Below are 26,445 nucleotides of genomic sequence, written 5' to 3' on the forward strand. Positions count from 1 at the left end.
CGCACCCCCCCCCCATTATTTTTAAGTAAAGCTCTTGGGAGGTGGCAGTGCCTGGGGCTGCAGGAGGTCCAAGAGGCACCCATTTATAAAAGTATAAGTCGCAGGGAGGTGGTGGTCCCAAGGGCATTAGTAAGCGCCAGGAAGGAGGACCCATGTGCCCCCTCCTACAATCTCCAAATGCCCCCGAGACCAATTAGGAATGAAGCACGGGAGACAGTGCCTTGTTTTTTTAAAACATCTTCAGTGGGATTCATGGATCCAGTGCAACTCCTGCTGACATTTTTTCAAATTGCTTTATGGGCCCTGTGATAGCCAGTAGGTAGTTATAGTCAGGACCACATTTTTCATCAGAAAAGTGATTTTTGTATTGCCAATAACTCTAGCGCTGCTTGAGAAATCTTAACAGCATTTTCAAAAAACTTCCCTTTTTGGGTTTAGCTGCTGTGTTGAAAGTTACCGAGTAATCCGTCAAGTGGAGGCCAAGAAAAAAGAGGGCTCAAAAAACAAATTATCCCCATGTTTTGTTTATGGGAAATTTTCATTTTTGAAAACGACTACAGCCAAAACCGCTGAACTGAGTCATACCAAAAATGTTTAAAAAAATAGAAAAGGAGCAGGGTAGAAATGCCCTGATCCCCTAGGCCTCTTTTGGTGGGTCCCAATGGGACCCAGCGGGGACAAGAAAAGCATTTATGGAAACATTTTTGGCGGGATTTGCAGATGCTGCTGAAATTCTTTTTTTAAAATGAAGCACATACTCCTGCACTTTATTTCAATTGGCCCCCGAGTGGGCCAGGTCCGGGGGCATTAAAATAAAGGAGGGGGACACACAGCCGCCTCACCTGGGGCTCATTGATGCCCTGAGGACCACCACCTCCCTGGGGCTTCTTTTCAAATAAAGACGAGGGAGGCCTGTTTTGCCTCCCTTGATGCCCCGGGGACCACCAACTCCCCAGAGCTTACTTTTTATAAATGGGTGGCCTCATGGACCCCCAGCCCTGGTGACCCCCACCTCTCCTGGGCTTTATCTTTAATTAAAGTGGGGCCAAATGGACCCCCTGGGGCACAGTGGGATTAGTGGGAGATGGTAAGCTGCCAAGCTCCCTGTTTCCACCACTCGGCAAACATGCCTTCTGGTGCACTACTAATTGGGGAATGAAATTCCATTGAATGCTGTGGGTCCTTGGGGGCCAGCAAGCTCTCCTGTTACCTCCAGTAAGTCCCAAACATCTGGAATGGTTTGAGGTTGACAGAGGCCACACTCCCTTTTTTCACCAGTCTGAAAATATGCCTCCTGGCACACTCCTTGTTGGGTGAGGTAGTCTCCATAGCTGCTGAGGGTCTGTGGGGGCCAACAAGCCCTCCTGTTACCTCTAGTAAATCCCACAGAGCGGGTTTGCTGCAAGGTCTTCAGGGGCTATGCCCCCGTCCTCCACCACTGTGCAAACATGCCTCCTGATGCACTACTGGTTGGGGGATGAAGTCTCTCAGAAGCTGTGGGTCCTTAGGGGCCAAGAAGCCCTCCTGTTATCTCTAGTAAGTGTGACACAGCAGGATTCATGAGAACTCGTCAAAGGCCATGCTCCCTTTCTCCACTACTCTACAAAAGCGACTACTAGTTCAAAAACATAGAAATTCACAGAAAAAACAAAGGTTACATGGATTTCATAGTTAGACTTACATTTTACTCATACAAAACCAGAAAAATTCAGCAGTTATGGTTAGCTGAGAAATTCAGCAGTTATAGTTAGCTGAGTTAACTTACGCCCCCACAATTCACTGCTTTTGACGTCACATAATATATCACTCATGGAATGGTCAGAGACATCACTCATGACATCTCAAATGATATCACTCATGACATCACTCAAGACATCACTGATGACATCTCAAATGACATCACTGATTAGATCACTGATGACATCATCCAGTGAGTGTTTTCTAAAACTTACTGAGTGGACACAAAAATATAGGGTAGGCTGGTAAAAGTGCATAGGTGCCAAGTTTCCAAGGTCCATGCATAATCTGTAGTCCAGTCCAGGCTTTTTTTTCTTTGAATTCTGGGACTTGAAGTCCTGTTTTATCATAGAATAACCAACACTACAAGTCCCAGAATTAAAAGAAAAATGCCTGGACTGCAGCAGCACATCACGCATGGACCTGGGAAACTTGACAGCGTTCAAGGTAGCAACCTTGTTGTTGTATAAATGTATTCAAACATGCATTGCTATCGAAATTATTGTGGAAGTTCTGTGTTCGTCAATAATGCTTTGTAACAAGTTCATTAGATTTTTTTTTAAACGCTTTATTTCCCTATTTTCCTCTCTTGATTTTTCTAATTACCTTTTTCTTTCGACGCGCCTTAATCTTTCTTACATTTGATGAGGTTTTTCCTCTTGTAGCTTTCTATTTTAACACCTGCCATTGTTTCCATTTTCTTTATTTCTAATCCCATCATGTTTAATTCATTATTTAATTCTATGTCCTCCTTCAAATATTTTCAGTGCTTTCACTATGCCGATGCTGTTATTTAATTGTCCTTTATTTTGATTTTTATTTGCTTCATTAAGCACCCTTTTCAAGCTGTCAATTCTTTTGCAGCAATGTCCCCCTGCTGGAATCGACCCATTTCAGATGATTTATAACCTGACTTGAGTTTGGCGTACAGTTGAATCGCATATGCCCTCGTGTAGCCCTGAAATATGATCTGCTGCTTTTGTCTCATCGCTCGGGTGATTATTCTCTGAAAAGAGCAGGGATTCCTTGTTGGCTTCAGATGGCAGGGCTTGACTTGTGTGACTCAGATGCACTGCCAGTGACCTGCTCTTGCAGGCCATTGTACAACATGTTATGTCACACTCCCTCAGCATACCATAGGCCCTTCTCCATGCTCCTAACAGTTAAGGGAAAAAAATATATATTTGCATTTCTTATACCCGATCCTGCTGGAGCACACTCGCAAGTCTTGTACATGACAATAGACCTGATTCAGGTCAATGGGAGAAATATATTCTCTTGATTACTTTTTTAAATCTCACACTTTCCTCTTCTTAAAGGGGAATTTGGGGGCAGCTGACCAGAGGAGGTCCGCCCCCGGGTATTTTTGGGAAGTGGAGCAGTTGGGCGACTGCTGAGAGGTTTGGGCTTCTTTTTGGCTAAAGATATAAAATCGGGAATTTTGTATGCCAGCCACCATTTTGTCAGGTGGCACTGTGGATGGCAGGGTAGTTTGTTCCTCACCCTCCAATCCATTTTCTGGAAGTTTTTTGTTTTGCCGTTAGTTTCCCATAGCAGGTAGTTTGTTCCAGGTTGTTTTGAGGGCTAGTCCTGTAGTTGTATTGGGTTAGGAGTGTACAAAGTAGCTGTAGGTCGTTAGAATAGTGATTTCACTTACGATTATGATGGTGGGGGGTTTTTCCAGGGCGAGATGGTTGATCGGGTGATGAAGCTCCTGTCATCGGCTAAACACTTCTGGTGGCGAGGGATCTGCTTAATAGAGGTTGCCCTAGCAGGAAGGAGGCAAGCGGGGTCGCGGCTGCCCTGTTGGCTTGTGGGTCGCCATGCTGGACCCCAATGTATGCAACTATAGGACAGATAAGAGCGTTCTCACACTAGGACAGCAGAACCATGTAAAGGGCAGACCGGCTTCTCTGGTGCACAGCGGGGGCACAATGGGAGCCAACGTGGACAGGCCGATAGCCAGGGGCAGGTCCAACCTACTCCATGCACTTGCAAGGCATCCGGTGAGGCAGAGGAGGCCTTGCATGTTCCAAATGGGTGCGAGCCATGGCGAAGGGCACACTGCTTTGCAGAAGGGGAGGGAAATAGGACTGTGACTGGGGGAAACAGAGCGCTGCAGCCCCTGTTGCAGGAAGAGGGGGAGAGGGAGAGAGCATCAGGACAGGAGGATCTGAGAAAAGTGTCCCTGGGGAGGCAATCAACTTTAGGGAAGATTTCTATGAGCTCCTGTATGCATGGGGAGGCAGATGTTTATGAGCAGAACCAAGGGCTTAACTGCAACCCACCTACCAGGTGAAATGCTATGCAGTGGGGCAGTTCCACATGGTTGGACAGGGACCCCAGAGGGTCATTGGACAGAGGTGATGAGGGATGGAGAGGGGAAGGCCACATCCACAGCACCTTTGGCAGGAAGGAGCATGCAAGGCCCCCCTTGGGCGGGCCTGGAGCCCCAAGGGGGGTACAGAGACAAGGAGCTGCCGAAGCAATGTCACATGCTCACTTAGAGTGGTGTGAGGATGGGGAAGAAGGGTTAGATATTGAGGCGGTAGTACGTGGGAGTCCCGTGCTGAAAGTCTGCATGAAGCCTGGTTGGTTAGGTCCCCAACTAAAGTATATGGAAAAGAGGCATCTTGTGGAATACTGGGTTGCGACAGGCAGGTTCCCAAGGACAGCCAACAGACCCTATTTTAATGGGTTTTGGCAAAGGGAGCGGATGGGTTCGCAGCACTGTATCAGAGCAGGGAGTGCAGAAAGTCTTCATTTTTGATACAGGTTAAAGCAGTTAAAGGCGGGCAGACTCGGGAGAGCCATGTGCGGTTTATCAACCCTGAGGAGAAGAGAAGGTGCGGCCCCAGGCGGCCAGCTGGATGGCGTTGAAGATGGTGACACCACTGCCCCAACAAGGTTTCCTGTTTTCTCGGCAGTGCAAAACCTGGAAGGGTTGAGAGCAGCTTCCAGAGCAGGAGATCACAGGAAGGTGCATCCTTCATCTTTACATCAGTGGGGAGGGCAAGGTATACAACCCCCACATAAGTAAGTTGGTTATGAATGCTGTTAGGCAACAAGGGTCATGGTTACAAAACCGGTTGGAGGGGGATGTACAGGATATGGATTCATTAGATGTGAGACTGCAGACTTTGCTTAATTATGAGGTCAAAGACAGACAAAGCTTAGAGGAGGGGGAGTTGAGGGACGAAGATGAAGTTCGGGCAGAAAAGGTTGTATGGTGGCAAAAGAGGGTGGTGGGGGGTTCTTCTAATCCTCTGCCACAGTGTTTTTCAGGAGTACACGGCAACATCAGGAAGGTCAGCGCAGAACCTGGCATCAAGAGAGGGTAGTGAAGCTGCAGGCTCCTGATAGGCATCAACTTTGGCACCAGCTAAGGTGTTGCATAGCAGTGCCAACCTCTCTCGCATGACCTCCATGGTTAAATAGGCGAAGGAGCCTCAGGAGAGCGGGAGGCCCGCCTCCCCAAGGGTCTTTATGTAAAAGATGCTGGGGTGGGCACAGATGACAGCTTAGTGGAGAAAATACTTCCAGGGCAGAAAGGCAAAAAGGAGGAAGCATCCACAGGAGAAACAGGTTAGGCAGCTAGCAAGGACGAGGTAGGAGTTAGCTCAGGGTCAGTGATGACAAGTGAGAGACAACAGGATTCCTCTTAGGCAGACAAGTTGGAGAGTAAAGAAGTGAAGTTTCAAAAGTTGTCTTACAGGGGGGAATCTAAACCACTAGGGGCGTACCTCATACTTGCAAGGAAGGCGAACATTTGGAAGGGTGATTAAGTAGAAATGTTGAAGCTTTTACATATGGAGCTGAGGTCTAAAGAGGGATTAAAAGAGGAGGGGCTAGAGGTTTCCATACGACCGAGAGTACCGGTAACCATTGAAAATTGGACAGATGCTTTCCTCATATATGCAAGTGTTTATTGTGAGTGGCACCCAGAAAGGTCTGTACAGCTCTTCAAATGCATGGATGTGATAAGGAAGGCAGAGTTAAATTACGGAGGGTATGCCTGGGTACAATATGATGATGAGTTCTGGGCCCGCAAGGCGGTTGGCATGGAAGCACAGTGGGGAGAACTAGACATGGATCACTGGCAGCATACAGTGGGCCTGGCAAAGTTTGGCAAGATGCTTTTTACAACCAGTGGGTTGCCAAATACGTATCAGCCCTTTCAGGGCAGCTGGACCCGGGGAAGGATGGGAGTGTCAAGCAAGGGTCAAACTACCAATTTCGGAACATGCTGGGACAATAATAAGGGAGTCTGCACAAGTGAATTCTGTGAATTCCACCATAAGTGTTCCAAATGTATAGGCAAGCATCCCCTGGTCAACTAATTTTGGGGGGCTCCAGGTGCAGGAGGTATGGGTACCAGCAGGGGTCTATGGGAGGTCAACAGCATGGGAACAGCAATATCGGCAGGGTAACACATACAAAGGGGGACAAGGGGATGCCTATTAAACTAGAGAGACCAGAACTTTGGCACGTTCACTATGATCAGCATGGTGAAGCTGAGCTGCTGCTGGAAGGTTTTTGCTGGGATTTTAAGTTGGAATATCAGGGCCTGAAATTGCTGAGTTGAGCACCAAATTTGCAATTGGTATCAGAGCACAAATAAACTGTGAGAGAAAAGCTGAAAAAGGAGATCAGCAAAGGGAGGATGGCGGGGCCACTAGATAAGTGACCGATAGAACACTTAATTATGTCACTAATCAGGGTGGTACCCAAAACAGAAGCAACGTCAGTTCCATCTCATTCAATCTCTGTCCTGACGGCAGGGCCAGTCAATGAATGACTTTGTACCCGCAGAACAAGTTTCGGTCACATATTCTTCAGTGGACATGGCCTTGGCATTGGTGACTAGAGTAGGACAGGGGGCGCTTATGGCTAAGAGCAATATTAAGTCAGCTTTCCGTTTGCTGCCAGTACACCCTGCCGATTTACACTTGCTGGGCATACAGTTTAAGGGCAGCTGGTATGCTGTTAAGGCTTTGCCAATGGGCTTCTCGATCTCCTGTTCTCTGTTTGAGTGCTTCAGTTCCTTTCTTCAGTAAATGTTCACGTGGTACACCAGCAATGATTTGGTAACCCACTTCTTAGATGATTTCTTCTTCGTAGGGAGGCTTGGTTCCGCAAACTGCAGGTGTATGCTGAACAGTTTCCAGGAGCTCATTGCTGATGTAGGCCTGCCTTTAGCATCAGAGAAGACAATAGGTCCCAGCACGCTCTTGTCTTTTTGGGGTATTGAGATTAATTCACAGGCGTTGGTAGCCAGACTAATGAATGACAAGAAACAGAAAATTCAGCACTTGCTGGATGCAATGTTAAGCAAGGCTAAAGTCATGGTAAAGGAGGTGCAGGTACTGTTGGGACACTTGAAGTTTGCTTGCTGAGTGAGCCGTTCAGGAAGGACATTTTGTCACAGGTTGGGTATGTCACTGTCAGGTCTCACACTTCCCCATCATCACTTCAGGCTTTCAGCAGGTGTAAAAGAGGATTTAAGCATGTGGAGGACATTCCTTCACTCATTTGACGGGATCCCATTAACAGCCTTGAAAGATGTAGAAATGGATTCACAGATCTTCTCTGATGAAGCAGGGGACGCAGGACTGGCAAGGGCATTGGTGCGCAGAAGAATGGCTGCAGTGGTGGAAAAAAGGGGGCTGCAACATTATGTTGATGGAATTCTTCCCCTTAGTAGTTGCACTGGAGCTCTGGGGGGGATCAGCTGTGTCACAAGAAGGTGCTCTTCATGGTGGACAACATATCCGTGATATAGGTTGTCAATAGGCAGTCAGCAGAGGGTGCCCAGTTGTTGTAACTATTGAGGGTCTTTGTCATTCAATGCCTACATAGTGACATAATATTTAGGCCTTGAACGTGTCAGGTGCAAACAATGACATAGCAGATACTTTGTCTTGTTCGCAGTGGAAGAGATTCCATGGGCTGGCCTCGGAAGAGGGCAGAGTCTGGTCCCCGATGCAGCAGGAGATCTGGTCTGTAGGAGAGAAAGGATGCTTCAGCTGGTAACAGGTTCTAAAGCACCATCCACACAGAGAGCTCACATGCAGGGTTGGCCTGAATTTGTAGCCAGGGGAGCCAGGCCGAGACAGGATAGCTGGCTCAGGACAGAGGACAAAGTGCAATTCATGTTGTCTCTCAAACAACTAGGCCAGTCAAGGGTGACTATCGCAGGAAAATTAGCAGGCAAAGCTTTCATGGGTAAACTTAATTGTGGGTACTCTTCATTTGCTGATTAACTAGTTAAGTGGATTTTTGAAGTTTGGGTTAGGGAGGCAGGGTGTCCTGATTCCAAGAGGAGGCCACTGTTGTGAGACATTTTTGGTCAGGAGATGGGCCCATTCAGCCATTCAGCAGTGTGTGCATTGGAGAGTGAGGTGTCACTATTTTCAGCACTCATGTCCTGGATGGTCTTCAGGCCTTTAGAGTGTCAGAGTTGCTGGGGGGGGTAAAGGGGGTTGAGGGGTCATAAGGGAGAAATGTTGTAGTTATCACAAGGTCCTGCCAATTTGGTTATACAAGTCCAAATGGACTAGAGGGGCAAGGGCAGGAGGGTATTCCTTAGGGAGTACCAGGTAGCACGTTTATGTCATGCGCATTTGGGGATAGCCATCCAACAGGGGATAGGACCGGGGAAGAGAAGGGTTTTTCAGCTCTAGGATGGTTCGCCAGTCTCCCCCTTCTAGTTGCTGCCAGTTAGGCGCAAGGGGCTAAGTTTGGTTGGTGTAGATCCATGCAGAGATGGCACCATTCTTTTTGCATAGGCATGACTACTGAAGCAGGTAGGCAGGGTTGGGACCCAGAAGGTATCATGAATGTAGGCAGGTGGTCATCAAATTGCTTTAGGCGCTATGTCATGGGGAGGGAACGTTTTGTGCTAATTCATAGTGAGAATTGTCGTATTTGGTTTCTATTCCAGGTCCGTTTCCGGCTCCCAGGCAGCAGGTGTGCAGATATGGATCGTAGGATATTCCTTAGTGAAGTGGGTGGAACAGCACACAAGGTCTTCAGGGCAGGGGACACATTTGGGCTTGGATGTGTCTTATATGATATTAAGTGGTATGGTAAAGTGGGAATGAGTTGGGGAAAGCTCCTTACTTGTTTTAATAAACTCAGGGCAGGGGCGCTGCCCGGACATTCAGTTGATTCATCTAGCCCCAAACGATTTGGTGGTGCAGAAAGGTTCTGCACTGATAAAACGCATGAAGGCAGACCTAAGGGAGATTCTTGCTCTGTGGGCAGGAGGCCGTGTGATCCAGACGGAGTTCGTACCGATGAGAGTGTGGCGGGGGTTGAAGAAACAAGTGGCTATAGATAAAGTCGAGGAGAAAACTGTATAAAGAAATGCGTTTTTTCTGTAGGGATAGGCAAGTTGGAACTTTGAGACCTATGGTACGACAATCAGAGGTTCTTCCACAGTGATGGAGTCTATTTATCAATAATTGGAATGTAGCTTAACTTATTACAGGTTAAGCTGATTCAGGAGAGGGTATTGAAGGTTAGTTAATCATAGAACTTACCACCATCATCGGAGTGGAGTAGAAAAGGCGGGAGGAGCGGGGGGTGTACCCATTTTTTCTGGGTGACGGTTGGCAGAGAAGTTGCCATGGTTTACAGAAGTTTAGCATTCTTGTCACTGGCAGTTCAGGCTCGAAGGGGAACCGGGTACGGAAGTTTAGGCCTAGTTGTCTGCTCTGGGTTTGGGCTTATTTTGGGCTACATGGTAGGCCAAGGGAATAAAACCAGGTATTTTGTGTGTCAGTCCCAATCTTGTCAGGTGACATGTGGCTGGCAGGGTAGTTTGTTTCGCCATCCTCCTGTCCATTTTCCTGGGGTTTTTTGTTTTGGTGTTAAATTTTCCCATTTTAATTTGGGCATGGGTTATTGCTACAGGAGTGCAAAAGGGGGTTATACTGTTAAGTTATGTTGTTGCCAGAAGAAGGTACACCAGGAGTTTAGGAGAAGTTGCCATGGTTTACTGAAGTTTATTGTTGTTGTCAGCGGCAGTTCAGGCTGAAACGGGAATGGGTAGGCAAGTTCACGCCAAGTTGAGGCAGGAAGTTTAAGCTTAGATAGGTAGTTTAGTGGCATAATAGGTTAATTATGTATGTTTGCATGGTGTTATTGTGCATTTGCAATAACTAATATTTCTATGTATTTTCTGTCAATGCATACAACACAGGCTGAAAAAGTTACAATAACATATGAATTAAACCAAAACCAGAATGTATACGTTAGACGTTGGGGTCATCAGCAATAGTTTAGTGGACATACCAGCTAAACACATTATGAAATAACAGTGAACTTCGGAGGGCATCTTGGTGAGAAAGAATCCCCAAGTACTTTTACCTTACTCAGAAGAACCTCTAGTGCTACCGTTTGTGAAAGATTCTTCAAAAGAGTTTCTCGACACATTATTTATAAGTGTTTTAGCTAACAATGAAACTTCTCTCTTAGGCACGGTGCAGTCTTATCAAAGATTGAGGCAGCTGCCAATTTCACTTTTTGAGTTCCTGCCACCTTTAAATAAAGAGCTCCTCAGAATATAGAATAAATGCACTTTCTACACGCCGCTGATGGTAATACCCTTAAAAGTGAGGGTGTTCTTATGTGCTGCTCTTGGTCGTGAGTTTAGGAATAGCCTGTGTATGATTTGTATGTTTTTACCTGTTGTGTATGGACGATACATAAATATTCATTTAAAAATCTATTTTTGTGTAACCAGTGTGGGTCCTGAAGAACGCCTGACAGAAGGAAAGGTTTAAAAAAAATGTTCATGGATTTTATTAATTATGTTACTGTGTACTTTATGCCTGTGTCAATGAGGTGTAAGTCTTTTTAATGTGTTGACTTGTATGTGATTAGCGTTTGTAAGGACGTAACGTATAATACAAGGATATTTACAAGCAAAAAGGCTAAGTGGGTGATGTCAATTAAACCAATTGTATTTTGCAAAGCGTACATTGTAGACTAACAGTATTTGTCAGGCATATCTAGTCCCACCTCTGAAGCATAATGTTCAGGATAAGATTTGCAAGTCATAATAGCTCAACTGTAATGCATAAAAAACGTTCCATGAAAAACAAAAAATATAAATGATTATTACAACTGTTATGACTAGAATATCAAACATTTGTTTTCTAAATGCCTAGAAATGAAATTAAATCTGATACTGAGCCTAACAACCAACCAAATCTCTGACCCTGAGCCCAGCAGTGACATTAGGTCTGAAGTGAAAAGTAACCGGAATAGCTTTAATGAAAAACTAATTCTAAACTTAAAAACACCCCTTGCCATGCGCCCTGAGTCTCTGACGCTGAAATGAATGCTCACACGGAGCTCTGGATCTAAGCATAATTAACAGCTTTGCTTTATGTTTGGTTAAAAAAGAATAGCATATGTCAAGTGCAGAAACTGAACGATATAAGTAATCTAACTTTATCTTTTTTGTCGTATTTGTGTTTTATGCACGTTTGCTTGTATAGCATAGCAGAAAGAACTTCACCGGCCTTCATCACTGGATTCCAGATCACACTCAAATCTGATGAGGAGATACCAGGCTTTTGTTTTTACTTCAGTTAATATGAGTGCTACCAGAGATCTTGTGTTTTTTACTGGTCTTTACCTGTCTATCTCTGGCATTGTTTATGCGACATGATCGACCAAATTTCTCATGCTTTTTCTGCAAAGGTCCATAGCATAATGGTCAACATCGGACCATCAGCGATGTTTTCTACGTATCACCTGCGATGATGATCGCGCTCTTGGCATAGCCAATGACAGAATTGCGCAATATGACAAATCAGACCTAGAAAAAAATGTGCTCTTTAGTTTTTAAAAAGAAGATGGAAAAGACCTCGTGCAAAGAAAAATAAGAGATTTGGTCATCGGTGCTTAGGACAGGTTCACATAGAGCAGAAGAAAATTCATTTCAGAGGGAAACCAATTACAATATGCTTTATGTAAACTGTATGATAAAGGTGAACAATAGACCTTCTGCACATCTTTATCCACAGCTTAGATACCTTCTTTACCCAGAGCTTACAAAACTGGTTTAGAGTTTGGTGGTTGGGTTACTACATCACAATGTGATGGGGTGGACATCCTGTCCACTTTATTGCAAGTGCCATAGGATGCACTGCGCTTGTAATAAGGTAGCTTTGATATCTGTCACATTTGTGACAGAGTAGCCCAGCCCACAAACTCTAATTAAGGTCCTTAATTTCTCGAAAGCCTCCTCTTTAAAATAATCCTTTGATGGTGAGATACTTTTTGAAAACTGACCAAAAATGTGTGCTCTTTTAACATTTCCAAAGAAGTCATTTTTGTTAGTCCTCTTTGACATATTTTTTTCTCTTCTATTGCAGCTCCTTCAGCTATGGATGAGGCAGCAGACAAAGGAGCTGTTAGCGGATTATTTCTGCATAAAGGGATTTTTTTCGAAAAAAGGCTTACTACACCTGAGTATATAGATTCACTCGAGCACTTTGCAGTAAGGGACAGTGATGTATATTTATTCACTTATCCAAAGTCTGGTAAGACCGAATTACTGATTTTTGTTTTTTATTTCTACAAACAATGCATTCATAAATGGTAATTATGTATGTTTAAATATATTTGTATATGTTTTTAGGTCTCGCGCCTGCGATGCATATGGCGAAGCCATATGCCATCGCGTAGGCGCGATACTATTGCTGCCGGGTCTGCTTCCCAGGAGACAGGAGATGTCATGCGCACGCTCTGGAAAGCGATTGGCGCCGGCCGCGCGCGCGCGTTTCCCAATCTCCTGTCTCTCTGGGAAGCACACAAGCAAGCCCAGTGACTGCACTGGACCTGCCTACGCCCTTGAACCATTAATGTACTCTAGAAACAGCAATCAAATCCTCATGTCCTGTTCTAACTCTGCTGAAACCCGACGTCTGATGTTTCTCTCCAAGTCCTGCCTGCTCTGAAACCCAGGCTAATGCCCGGGCGGTCTCTTGTTTGATTACAGTCTAAAACACGCTTGGTACCCCCTATACCTCACTGTACGAAAGAACTGAGTTTAAAACCGCCCAGGGCGCCCCCTCTCCCAGTGAGCGCCCTGCGCAGATGCAGCCAGAATGTGCGTTTGGATGAAGACCCCGGTCACGTGGATGCGCCCCGTTCGCTCTTTTCTGTTCAACGGTGCCTCCTGCAACGGCCGAGACAGTCCAAAGACTGGAGATATGACGAGCTTCATCCCCGTAGTCCGACCAACCCCCTGTCCCCCCAAAGCAGAAGTCGGCAGGAAACAACTGCTGAGATATTGACTAAAAAACATCCCAAGATAACCTAACGGTCTCCATCGTCGACTCGAAGTCCTAGCATAAGGTTTATTATCCACCTGCGGTCGTAGGACGTACGTCAGAGCAGTGAAACAAGCTACGAAGGTGCGGTCTCTAAAACGGGCTGAATAACCCCTCCACAGAGGGGATTTACATCTCAAGGGGTAACCTAGCGAAGGACTCATTCCAATGCTAAATACAATTATCACTGCAAACAGAGCGATAACATCTTGTCCCTGTGGAAAGAGGGGAGGCTGTTTTTCTGAAATTGCCGCGTCTTTTAAAATGTTAAACTCATCAACAGGAGCTAAGTGGGCACCCCCGGGTGCCGGGCGCGCTCCTCTGCCCACAGGGGCTGCTAATGGCTGGGCGTTTCTGGGTGGATGGCTTTCAATCAGACGGATGGCACCCGCATCGAGATGCCATTGTTCACCCACCCCAAGGTAACGGCCCCACCCAGGGACGCCCATTGTCGCCTCGTTCTTCCCACGGAGCCCTCCCGGCCCCGAACCAGCCTGCAGGCCTGTGTGACCGGAGGAACCGGAATGAGCCGACCCTTGCCCCGGACACTGAATGCACACCTCCGGGCCTGCGGTCCGTCATTCCTGAACTCTGGGAACGGCCCCGCTGACCAGAGGGTCGCCAAGTGCACTTTACACACACAGACAGAAAGGCGATATATGGTGTTGTCTTAATAAGGGATGGTAGAAGCGGTCATCATAACGTCAAAACAAATACAGTAGTGACAATTCGCACAATCTCAAGTGCGCACCTGGACCACTTAGGCTCTGGAGAAAACTCCTAAATTAAGAATCGCAGATCTTTTTCACATACCTGTTGATTACTCTCTGGAAACACTCAGGCGCAAGCATTATATCATTGGAAATAACACTGAACGCACCGAGCTCTCAAGGGGAGATGCCAGATAGCCCTTTCTGGAGTATACGCGAGGCTGAGGCTGACCTTGTGTCCTGTATGTCATGCATGTGGATGTGGCCAAGTAGCGCACACGCTCGAAGGCCTCTTGGCGCTTTAATGACAGATTCCGTTACTAATTTGTGGCAATATTTTGCCTGCGTCAAAAAGATGAGTCCGCCGAGCTTTCATTTGAATTTGTAAACCTGTAGAGTAGATGCAAATCTCTGCCTGACAGCCTTAAACCCACGAGCACCCCTACAAACGATTGGGCTTTATGTTTTGGGTGTCGATAATTTAAAAACCTCTAGAAGCAGATATACTACATGTTCATGCAACCCGGTGCGCTGCATAGAAGGGAGAGAACAGAACAGGGCCATAAGTATAAAGATATGGCTCTGTGATCCTCTCTCCCTGCATGCGCCAAAACACGGGGGGACCCTTGCGGGGCAAAAACTATGCTTCAATTCTTTGCCCACTTTGCATGTGTGCTGTACACGGCAGCACACATGCAAAGTTGGAGAAATGTAGAGAATTGAAAAAGTTTCTCCAAAGTTACGTCAGCCTCAAGGATGCGTCAGCTTTTGGCACATATGCATGTCTACCAATGTTAGTAGATAGGAATTTGCGCCAAAGTCCATAGGTGGATGCCTGGGAACTCCCATGTACCACCCATGGTACGCCCCCTTGCGGCGAAGTAGTGCATATCGCTACTTTGTGTTACTTTGGCTCATTTTCCAAGGCACATATTGATTTGCATTAGAAAGTCAATAACACCACAACACGTTGTGCCAGGTTTGCATATTAAAGTAATGTAAACCTGGCGCAAAAGGTGAGTAATTCTGGGCTCTAGTGCTGACATGGTGGGTGGAGGAGGGGACAGGGGCTGAAACTCTGATCCAGTGAGACTGGTAAGGCGTCTTCATGTCTTCCTTTATGGCATTCATGAAGGAAGACATGAACATGCACCTTCGTTTGGAAGGTGCGAGCACATCAACCGCCTGCAGAGAGTTCAAATGTCACACCCCAACAGCACAACTGAACCGCAGCCCAAAGTAGTTAGTCCCCATTGCAGTCAAATCGCTCACAGGGCGCACCCTTCCAGAGGTAGTTTGCCTCCATTTGCTTCAACAAGAAGATCTCACTTAGCTCTTCGCGGAGAGTCAACAATGAGATTTATGCTGACGAGCATGCCGTTATATTCAGTGTTTTCACTATTTCACAACCCACATGAATCGCCCAGTAAACAAGAGAATTCGTTAAACTTTTTACAGATTCCGTGCTCTAGTGTGCGCACTAATCGATGCAGGCATGTGTGGTCACGTGAAAGTAGCCACCATGGCTCAAGTGCGTCGGGTACACCTGGTTACCACCATGTTCACTGACATAGGTGAAGTCCATTACATTTTACTAGTTTCTATTCAGTTCCTATCCCATGGGGGTCACCTCTACCAGCCCAGGCTTATATTAGCCAACAGCATACAGATTTCTGGCACTTGACCTACAAGCCGCAGAATGCATTATGCAGGTGGGTAAAAAAAATAATAATACATTTAGCTCTCCTGAGTCAACTGGCTGAACTCTTTAACTTTGAATCTGCGTGAGTCATTTGGTAGGGCATAGGCTCTCACTTGCGCATACACTCTCACTTACTAGACACTATTTTTTTTTAAAAAAAAGACTTGGGGCCTATCCATTGCTTACCATTCCTTCGCTTCAATGTCACTTCTTCCATGTTCCTCCTTATTGCAGCAATTCTGTTCTGGTGCATGGGCCAAGCACATGTTTATTCTTATTAATTAGAAAGATACCTTTTCCTACTCCACTGAACGTAGGTTCCCCCTAACAGACTGAGAACTTGTAGCTCTCCAGCTGTTTTGTAAAATACGAAAGCCTCTTGGAGACGCAGTCCTTCATAGACCACCAAGATATCAACCCCAAATACCCGTCAACCTCCTGGCACTGCTAACCTCACTAAGAATTAAGCGCAAGCAATACATAGTTATTGGTGATTTTAATTTACACTTTGAGAACACTGGAGACACCCTTTGTAGACGATTGGGCAATGATATGAAAAAGCTCCAACTCAAACAACGGATCACTGGCCCACCCATAGAGCTGGCCATACTCTAGATCTCCTTACTTAAAACATTAAAGCCACACAAATGTTTGACTTTGTATCTCTAACTTGGACAGACCATTCAGGGACTACTTTCTCCCTTATTCTGTTAGCAGATAAAATAAAATACTTATACTTCCAGACTTGTCAGTAGCACTGTAAAGACCATAGATTTGTATGATGCAGAAAATGATTGGGCTACAAATAAAGTTGAATACATTTAACGAATACTGTATGCTTAAAAAACTATTAGTTAACATGGATAAAACTAAGATACTAAATATGGGAACAATGAAATAAGGGTTTAACTGGTTTCAGGGGTCCACAAAATTAGAAATAGTGGATGAATATAGGTATCTGGGCATGTGGTTTCAGAAAAATCTGAACTGGGCCACCCACATTGAAGCCTTAAAAGTACGGACATCTGCTTCAGTTAGAGGCCTAAAGAAATTCAACAGAGTTTATGGGGAAAAATCGGATAGGCCAGTTTTAAAGGCTTATGTAGCCATGGTCCCACCACAATTCCTATATGGGGCACAATTATTATATCTGAGTGGTAGACATTGCTGGGATGTTGAGGAAGGAAAAGCTCTGAAAATGTACTTTCGCTGCTGAAGTCTTCAATGGTGCAGGCAGTGAGGCTCGAAACAGATATTACTTCATGGAGCATAAGAGCTTGTATGGCCCTAGTAAGATTTTAAACAGTGAAAGTTGGTGAAAAGCGCACTCCAATATTATGGTAATTCAATGTTTGACTGGTATGTGTGCAGTGTTAGAATTATGTCTGCTAAACATATATACGTGAACTAAAAATAGTGGCCTAGCCCCGTGTAGGCGACTAGGACTCTAACAAGCATCAAATATATTACAATATATGCAGCTTAACTGAATTTTAATAAAAGATTTGCACATAGGTAATAAATCACGTTTTGTTATCCAATTTCTCTAATCATAACATCTTATTAGTTGCATAGAAACCAACAAAATAAATCGTTTCTGAAGATACAATTAGTTGAAAACAATCGTTTTGTAACCCATTGCATTTCGGCACATGCGTCCCTTCGTCAGGGTTTTTCTGTGAAAGAAGATAAAAGGAAACATATTCAAGCGTTGCACATGAGGGGTAGGTATAATCTGTTAGTAAAAACACAACCAATCCTGATGGATCCATTAACTTGTGCTACCTTCACCTAAGTGTAAACAGCAAGTGTGCACACGACAACATACACTTACTGAATTCTTGTAACCAGGTTGAAGGTCTTTTGCAAGGATTCCCAAAGGGAATACTGCCTCATATATAGCAATGAGGGAATATTTCTGGAAATCCTCATAAATCAGCTTGTGCTCTGCTGGATTAGTTTATCATGCAGACCACAAAATAAACTCAGGTCTCATCTAACCGATTGTGCCCAAAAAAGGCCCACTGTGCAAAGTTCTGTTGGCTACAAAATACAGGATGGGCTGATATTTCCTCAGATCACATGGGGGGTTAGTGTTGTTATACATTCGGCAAATGTAGAAGCACAGCCATTTTCACAAAAAAGTGACATAGCTTTTAACTGACACTATATCAGTTTAGGGAGTCTCACATAATCCTGATTTTAGCAAACCATTAAGCATGCTAAAAATGTGGGTTTTATTTACCCGAGTACAGAGTAGAGGCTTACAATCCCAAAATGCAATGCACTAGTTGTTGTAAAGTCAGGATTTTTCAAGAAGACAACCTCCATATATTGGGGTATGTTGGTAGCAGGGCTGGCCTTTAGCATGTGCAAGCTAGGCCCACATCCAGGGACCAATCTCTAGTGGGTCGCTGGAGCTCCCTGCAGTGGTCTTCCTATGACCCAGGTCCAAAGAAAGCTTTTTCAACTCCTTTTCTGAAAATTGCTGTCATCATTGCCTTTTTAGGTCTCGCGCCTGCGATGCATATGGCGAAGCCATATGCCATCGCGCAGAGGCGATACTATTGTTGCCGGGTCTGCTTCCCAGGAGATCTGTTTTCAAAACAAACACATACATAAACAAATTGTCATTTACAATGCCAATAGCTCTAACTTTTGCAAAGACGAGACCGTTGCATTGTAAATGCTTGTTATTTATAGAATTTTACAAGTAACATACACTTAACAGTTGCTATTCATCCATAGTACAAATGCCATATTGGTTGCAGCAGCGGTCCTTCTGACTGTCTGTTTCGAGGTGAATTCAAGGTTACAGTACACGAGGAAGCGTATCCTAATCTCTTTCCTGGGCACAATATTTTTCAGTTATAATGCAGTATATACAACACCCCTTTGTTTCTCTCCTTGAACTCCATATTTTGTCAAATATTTTTTTGAGCACTCCCCCTTTATACTTTTCATGCACATATACAAGTTAATATCTTTTTTTTGCATTCTTTTATCTTTTACCTTGTTACCATACCCTGTCGGACTTCTGGTATGTTAACCAAAACACACTTTATTAAGTGCCAGAGGAATTTTAAAAAAAGATTAGAATTTGAGGTGAGATTGCCCCTATGGGGTTACCTCCACACAGACAAAAATCAGCTTTGTAGTTAGCCCATTGGATTTAACGAAGGGGCATTGCGTTTGCATGCTCAGCTTTAGCTTCTATATCACTAGACGAGTGCAGGATTGTTATACATGGAATTAGATGGCATCACCTAATAGATATATATGCACCTCTTGGAATATAAAGGGACTAGGGTCAGGTCACAAATTATATAGATTATTTGCACAAATGAACAGAGGGAAAGTTAACAATGCGTTTCTTCAAGAAACTCACTTAAATCATGATGAAGCGATCAAGCTACAAGGGAAATGGAGGGGACAATTGTTTTTTACATCCTACTTGGTATTTGTGAGAGGGGCAGCGGTCTGGATTAGAAGTAATACCCCTTTTAAACTATTGGAGTAAAAGATAGACCTGAATGGCAGGTATGCCCTGATTCACGGTTTATTAGATGGGGCACATATAGTACTGGGAAGCATATATGCTCCAAATGCTGAGCAGGATAAATATCTGGAAATCCTTAGTGTGGGACTGGAGTGAATATCCTTGGGTGTTGGGTGGCGATTTTAATGCAGTACTTGACATTGACTTAGATAGGTTGCATCCGCCATTGCATAATGCAGGAAGTAAAAAACAAGCGGAAGCGCTCATGTGATGGGCAGATGGTTGGGAGCTAGGAGATGCATGGCGTGGGTCGAACCCGGTTAGCAGAGAATATTCCTTCTATTCCCCACCGCACAGGTTACATACGCGAATTGATAGAATACTTTGTTCCCTAACCCTGGTTGGTTCTGTAACTAATGCGCTGCACATGGGAAAGACACTATTGGATCATAACCCCATCAAACTGACACTACAATGGGGCAGGATCCCTACCCCGGTACCAACCTGGAGGCTGCAGCCCCTACATCTGGAGGGCCCTATCTTCCGTAATACACTATCAACAGCCATCACTAATTACTTCTCCGATAATAAAGGGACTACGAGCACGCGTCAGATGGAGTGGGACGCGTTTAAAACTGTCATACGGGGAGTAGCAATTTGCACGAAGGTGGGAGCCAGAGTTGTCCTCCTTGATCAAATTGCAGAGATTGAGAGTAAACTGTGTACATTAAAGTGGGAAGCTGAGCAGACAGACACACAACAGACACAATTGCAGGAAGCTCTTATATTTAAAAAAAAACACTAAGGGGCATTGCCGGGGAGGGGGGGACTGGAGGTCAATGCAAACTCATACATTTTTAAAGAGCTTTGGGGGGGACATCTTTTAGGCCCCCACCCTGGAACTCTATGCTGCAGGGGGCCCCATCTCCCTGGCCGTCTCATGTACCCACGGACCAGGGACCCCATCTACGCCCTCTGAAGCAAGCTGAGGGGAAGTGCCATTGCGCCCCCCAATGGAACAGTAGGAGGAGTAGCACCATTGTTCTCCCCTGAGAAAGCCAACCTGGGGCAAGATCTCATATTACAAAAGGAGAGGGGGCCATGATTCAATTTTCAGGCCACCAAAGACAATGGTCTCACTTGTTCTCTCTGTTCTGGTGTATGGGGGAGCAAGAAAGATACTGCGCACAAAGTACCCTGTTCATATAGAGTGAGCAGGGGAGAACTCAGTTTCTGGCTGCCGTGCTGACAGAGATAGCTGCCAGCTGGGGAAACATGTAGGGGTGCCCAGATGGGACTGGGCACCCTCAAAATTAAAATACAAAAGGGAATCAGCACTCTGGGGAGCCTGTAATAAAATCGTCGTTAATCCTCCAACTAAAGTGCACCATAATGCCGCAGGAGATGCTCATTTACATATTTATGTTGGCCAGTAAAGGCCCCAGGAGGGCAGAAGCACCACCAATATGATAAAAAAAGAAAGGGCTTGGTTTGCAGGAGAGATGCAGTTTTCCTCGCAAAGTTTTTAAAAATTGATGTGACGTTTCTGGGTTCGTAAAATTGATTACAGCATCCCCTGCCCCAATGATTTTCATCACATTTAAAGCACTCCTAACGTTGGAGCTTTTATTTAAATCTGGGAGTGCAACGCCCTTTAGGGGGTGGCTCTAGAGTTGTGTTTTATTTGGCTTGAAGGTGTATATATATATGATGCAGACATATGTTATGGTCCCTCTGAATGCTTTTTAAAATGTATTTATGTTGACAGTGAAAGCTGAGCAATATTGAAATGGTTTATTGCTAATAAATATTTAATTTGCACCTGGAAATATTAATTTTGCTGGTGGTTTGTGAATGGGGATTACTTCCCCACAACACCTCCTCTGTGTAGATCTTTGACCGCTGTTCTTTGCTACCCTAAGAGACTCAAGCGCTACAATGAGGTGATTGGTTCCCAGTGCAGGGACATTGTGGACCTATTACCTTTTCTCACCTTGCTGGGCAAGATTAATTACATTGCTCCATAGCACAGGGAACAAAGGACTCCCCAGACAAAAGGAGAAATTTACAGTACTTCCCCGAGCTCCTGAAGGGGAAGGGGTGGTGTTAATTTAATTTAATATTTTATTGAAAAACAAAAACAAAAAGCAGAGTCTACATCCAAGAATTAGTCCATACAATACAGAATCAGGTACGATGGGCCTCTGGGTGGCACCCCATTGAATTGCCACTGCACGTTTCACCAACAGAAATCCCAGTGCCACCCACTGGAGCTCCACCTCCGTGAGGTCCACGGCACCCCAGATGTTAAGGATCCCCTCCTTAGGGGAAAGAGGGATGGGCTTCCCTACTGCCTACTGCCTCTGTCATTTTTTGGGCCGCCCTATCCCAGAACTGTTAAATTACAGGACATTCCCAGAGGACATGGTAAAAGGAACCAGGGAGGCCGCAGCCATGGAGACACATGTCATTAGGGCGCCTACCTATTTTGGCCAGGAGAGGGGCAGACATATAGTCTCTGTGTAGGACCTTCAATTGGATCAACCTGAAATGGTGATTCATCGACGTTTCCCTGGGGCACATTAGTGCCGATCTCCATTCGTCATCCTCCAGGATTGTTGCATAATTTATGGCATGTGCAAGATATTGCCTTGGTCAGGAGAGGTTCAGAGAGTAACCTATCCTCAAGGGGAGAGGCCTCTGGAAGAGAGGAAAGATCGGATACGTTTGTAAGGATAGCATGTGTAATTTGGAGGTATCTGAAGGTCTCACTCTGGGCAAGAGCGTGTCGCTTTTGGAGGTCAGTAAAAGTCAGTAGTTTCCCCTTGTGGACCAAGTCACCTAGGGTGAAGATGCCAATCATGTCCCATTTATCAAACCTTTTATGATGGCAGAGGGAGCCCAGCTTCTGTGAGGCCCAGAGTGGGGTAGCCTTAGTAAATACGTCGGACCATCCCAGGCTTTTGATAGCCCGGTGCCAAATGGCTATGGTTTGGGACATGGGCTCCACATGGCGAGTCCGGGTGAACCTATCATACAAGGCGCCCAAGTACCCCTCCCGCCCCGTCTGGTAGCGTTCAAGGTGAAAAGCTGGGTTCGCAAGTGACCCATGAATCCAGGAGTTGGTGGCCACCAGTTGGGAGGCCCAATAATAGAGATGCATATTTGGCAGGGCGATACCCCCTTCGTACCATCCCTGAGTAAGTTTATTAGGGCAATTCGAGGCACCTTTACGTCCTATAAGAGGAGCCACAGATCTCCGTCCAACGCACGGAAATAGGAATTAGCAATTGGGAATGGGCAATTTTGAAGGACATATAAACAACGCGGGAGTGCTAACATTTTAAAAAGAGCCGCCCTGCCTGAGAGGGATAAAGGTAGCGCACGCCAATAAGATACATCACTATGGAGTCTCTGTAATGAGCCTTTCAGGTTGCGTTCATAAAAGAGTTTGGGGTCCGAAGTAGCAAAAATGCCCAGATACTTGAAACCGTCCTTGGCTATGGCAATTGAAAACCCTCTCGGAAGAGTGGGTAGGAGGCCATGGAGTCAAAACAAAACCGACTTGGACCGATTGATGGAGAAACCAGAATATTTACCAAAATTTGTGATGACATGCAAGAAACTATTAATGGAGGACCTGGGAGAGGAGACATAAACCAGTATTTCGTCTGCATATAAGGAGATTTTATCAATTGTGTCATCACTCCACCGAAGCCCCCTGATGGAGGCATCAGACCGGATCCAGTGGGCCAAGGGTTCTAAGGTAAGTGCAACCAGGAGGGGAGAGAGGGGGCAACCCTGTCTGGTCCCTCTATGCAGCTGGAATTGGCTGGACGTGTGGGCGTTGACTCGCACCTGGCCCAACAAATCAGTGTAAAGCAATCGGACCCACTGAATAAAAACAGGGCCAAATCCAAAGAGTTTCAGGACTTCAAAAAGGTAGGACCACTCTATGGAATCGAATGCTAGGGTGGCATCAAGGGACATAATTACGGCATCCTCTTGTATGTAGGGCTGCCTGCCCAGGGCGTTGTGTAATCTACGGAGGTTTAGAGCTGTGTTTCGGCCCGGCAGGAATCCCGATTGATCATCATGGACGAGGGAGGGGAGGACTGTAAGGAGTCTGGTAGCCAGTAGTTTGGCCAGAACCTTGACCTCAGCATTTATAGGAGAGATCGGCCTATAGGAGCCGCAGTCAGTGGGCGATTTGTTAGGTTTGTGGATGACAGCTATTGAAGCCAATCGTTGTTCAGGTGGTAGGCTGCCTCGATCAATACTTTCCTCAAACATAGCCTTCAAGTGAGGAATTATCTCTTGGGCCATCCCCTTAAGGAATTCAATGGGGACACCATTAGGTCCCATAGCCTTGCCCGAGTTTATAGCAAACAGAGTGTTCCTAATCCCCTCAGTGGTGAGATCGGCGTCCAATTCGTCCTTATCTGAGTCGGAAAGAGTGGGTAAATGCATTTCCTCCAGAAGGAGTCGGGATTCGTGAGTAGAATAATACATCCTAGAGGAGTAGATCTGTTCTAGGTGGTCTGCAAAGGCCTCAGCTATATCCTTTCGGTAAGTGATGTGTGAGGCATCTGGTCGGATCAGTAACGGAACCCATCTGGAGCCCTGTTCGCGTCGTTCTAGCCAAGCAAGCAGTTTACCTGCCCTATCCCCCAGCTCATATACTCTGTGGCGAGTTTGCAAGAGTTTAGCTTGAGCCTTTTCCAAGGCCAAAGACTGGTATTCGCCTGTTTAAGTCTGAGACCGGCAGCTGTCTCATCGGATGGGTTGGCATTGAGGTCCGACTCCAGGCAGAGCAGATCGGTTTTTGGTCTGAAGCAATAGCTCGTTTTTTTTGTTGATATCTGGACTTAAGAGCTACTGCCCTCCCCTTGATAACAGCTTTGTATGCTTCCCAGATCGTGACAGCAGATCGGACCGAACCGAGGTTCTCAGCAAAATAATATTTGGTATGCTCAAGCATCCTATCTTTAATGTCAGGGATTTTTAGGAGCCATGGATTGATGACTGTGGGTCCTCTGGTCACCTGCCGATGGCAGGTGAGCTCGACAGTGAGTGGAGAATGGTCCGAGATACCCTGAGGGAGTCCCTTCGGGTTGCGAAAGAAACCAACGTCTGCTGTGGGGCAAAAAATATAATCAATGCGGGACATACTATTGTGAGCGTTGGAGTAGTGTGTGAAATACGAGGTGTCTGGGTGAAACGTTCTCCAGAGGTCCTCTAGACCCATTGCCTGCGTAAAATCTAGAAGGTCCGAACCCTGCCTATGGGAGGCGCGCTGGGGATGCCTATCTACTGCATCGTCCATCGTCATGTTGAAGTCACCCCCAATAACCAATGTACCCTGGGGGAGATCCAACATAAGTCGTTCTAGGGTAAGCAGCGCATCTTTGCCTAGTGCTGGTGGGATGTAGGCCGAGATAACGTTCAGATGTCACCCCTCCCATGTGGCCTCGACCACAGCTAAGCGGCCAAGGGGGTCAGCCCATGTTTTAGTACAGGTAAGTGGAAGGCTTTTCCTGACAAGAATGCCAGTGCCTCAGGAGCCAGAGGTGAAACCGGCGTGGACCAATAGATTGTATCCCCCTCGATGGAGTGCCCGACAAGTGTTGCCCATCAGGTGTGTCTCTTGAAGCAGCACCAAGTCAGGAGCATGACGCTTGAGATACTGTAGCATCACTCCCCTCTTTACCTTACTGCCAAGTCCATTAATATTCCACGTCATGAGGGTGAGCACTCTAGTGTGGGAGTGTGTCATGGTGGTTCGTATAGTAAAAGACGGCTCAAGGGCTCAACTGGAGGAGCCAGAGATAACGTTAAGGCCATCAATGTGAGTGGTAGTGCGGTCAGGGGGTGACCTAGATGGGAGCAAGCACAAACTGCCCTCAGAAGCAAGGTGGCACCAAAGGCCAGACGGTGATGACTACTATGCCCAAAATCGAGGAGGACTCTAAGATTAACTAAAAAGGGTTGGAAACCACATTGGAGATAGGACTCAAAACAAACATAAAAACTGCTTCCAAAAACAAACATAAGCCAATAAAATCACAAAAAAACTTCCCTCCACCCTTCCTCCCTCCCCCCACCCTGCTTCCCTGCCCGCGGACTTGAAACTATCCACACCCCAACTGGGCAGAGTGCCCGTTGCCCTCCCAGCCATACACGGGGTGACAGCTAAACCACCGCATCATCTCTATCACTGAAAACAAGGAGTTACATCACAATAATCAGGTAAAACATACCAGTCCAGGTGCTCACGATATCATCACGCATAGGTCCAATAAACTTACAACACAGGCCACGCTGCAGTCCGAGGGGGCAGGTGTAAGGGTCCAATAGTGGGGGGAGGCCCCCCAAGATATTGAATTGTAGATGCGACGGGATGTCAAGTAACAAAGAAACAGAGGAAACTGTTCAAATGGAGCGAGTCGTGCCGCTGTGAGAGTCACTGTCTGCTGTCACGGTCCACCTCCGTATCTGGCTCCTGACACGTGGGTGAGTGGATTAGGTGCCCCTCCAGCCCGAAGGCACCACGATCGCGTGCAGTCTTCCCTGCAGGACACCATCCTTCCAACCACTCCCATGCCTCCTCTGGGGAGAGGAAAAACCAAGTCTTACCCTCCGCCTCGACCCGCAATTCGGCCGGAAACAGCATGGAGTACTTTATGCTCTTGTCGCGCATCGCCTTCTTGACCTCCATGAAACTGGGGCGTCGTGCTTGTACTTTGGTCATAAAGTCCGGGAAGAATGTCATAGCGGCATTGTCAATCCGGAGCGGTGCACTCATCCGGGCAGCCTGGAGTATGACGTCTCTCTCCCGGAAGTTAAAGACCCTTGCCAGGATCGGACATGGGGGGGCACCAGGTTTTGGCCTACCTCCCGGGACCCGATGGGCCCTTTCAATGGAGTAGAAGCTGGAGAGTCGCTTCGGCTGGAGATGTTTCACCACAAGGTCCTCCACAAAGAGGTCGGCAGCAGGCTCCTCATGCGTTCCGTAACACTTGGGATACGGAGATTGTTTCGTCGCGCCCTCCCTTCATAGTCATCCAGGAGTTCACTCATCTGGTGTTGCTGTTTCTGGAGGTGGGCCACCTGCTGCTGGAGGGTAGAGGTGTCGTCGATGAGGGCCGCCGTTTTAACCTCCACGTCTTTGACCTTGGAGTCAATTTTGCGAAGGTCTGTTCGTAGTAGGGTATTAACAGAGTTTATTCGGATCTCAAGAGAGGTACGTACCCCAGCTATGCCCTCCATTACATCCTCAAGCATCAGGGTTTTGGCTGCAGGTGAAGGCGGCTTGGGTCCCGGGGCTCCCTATTTCCCCTGTTGGAGTCCATGAGGGGGGGAGGGCATATCAGAGTGCCACAAGAGCAGGTAGAGTCAGGGGGTCGCAGGAGCTGGAGCAGGCAGGCCCCCCACGGCAGCTCTGGT

General features: G+C 46.3%; 1 protein-coding gene across 3 annotated transcripts in view; it reads left to right on the forward strand.

Moving 5' to 3' along the window:
• Positions 1-26,445, forward strand: part of LOC147707978 (amine sulfotransferase-like) — a 453,149-nt gene that overhangs the window by 35,638 nt on the left and 391,066 nt on the right. For all 3 annotated transcript variants that reach the window (XM_086926801.1, XM_086926802.1, XM_086926803.1), the window contains exon 2: positions 12,129-12,296. In XM_086926801.1, coding sequence (XP_086782927.1) covers positions 12,140-12,296 — 157 coding nt within the window. In that variant the 5' untranslated portion in view covers positions 12,129-12,139. The remainder of the gene's footprint in view (positions 1-12,128; positions 12,297-26,445) is intronic.

Source organism: Lissotriton vulgaris, chromosome 6 (genome assembly GCF_964263255.1).
Source record: "Lissotriton vulgaris chromosome 6, aLisVul1.2, whole genome shotgun sequence".
Taxonomy (NCBI): domain Eukaryota; kingdom Metazoa; phylum Chordata; class Amphibia; order Caudata; family Salamandridae; genus Lissotriton; species Lissotriton vulgaris.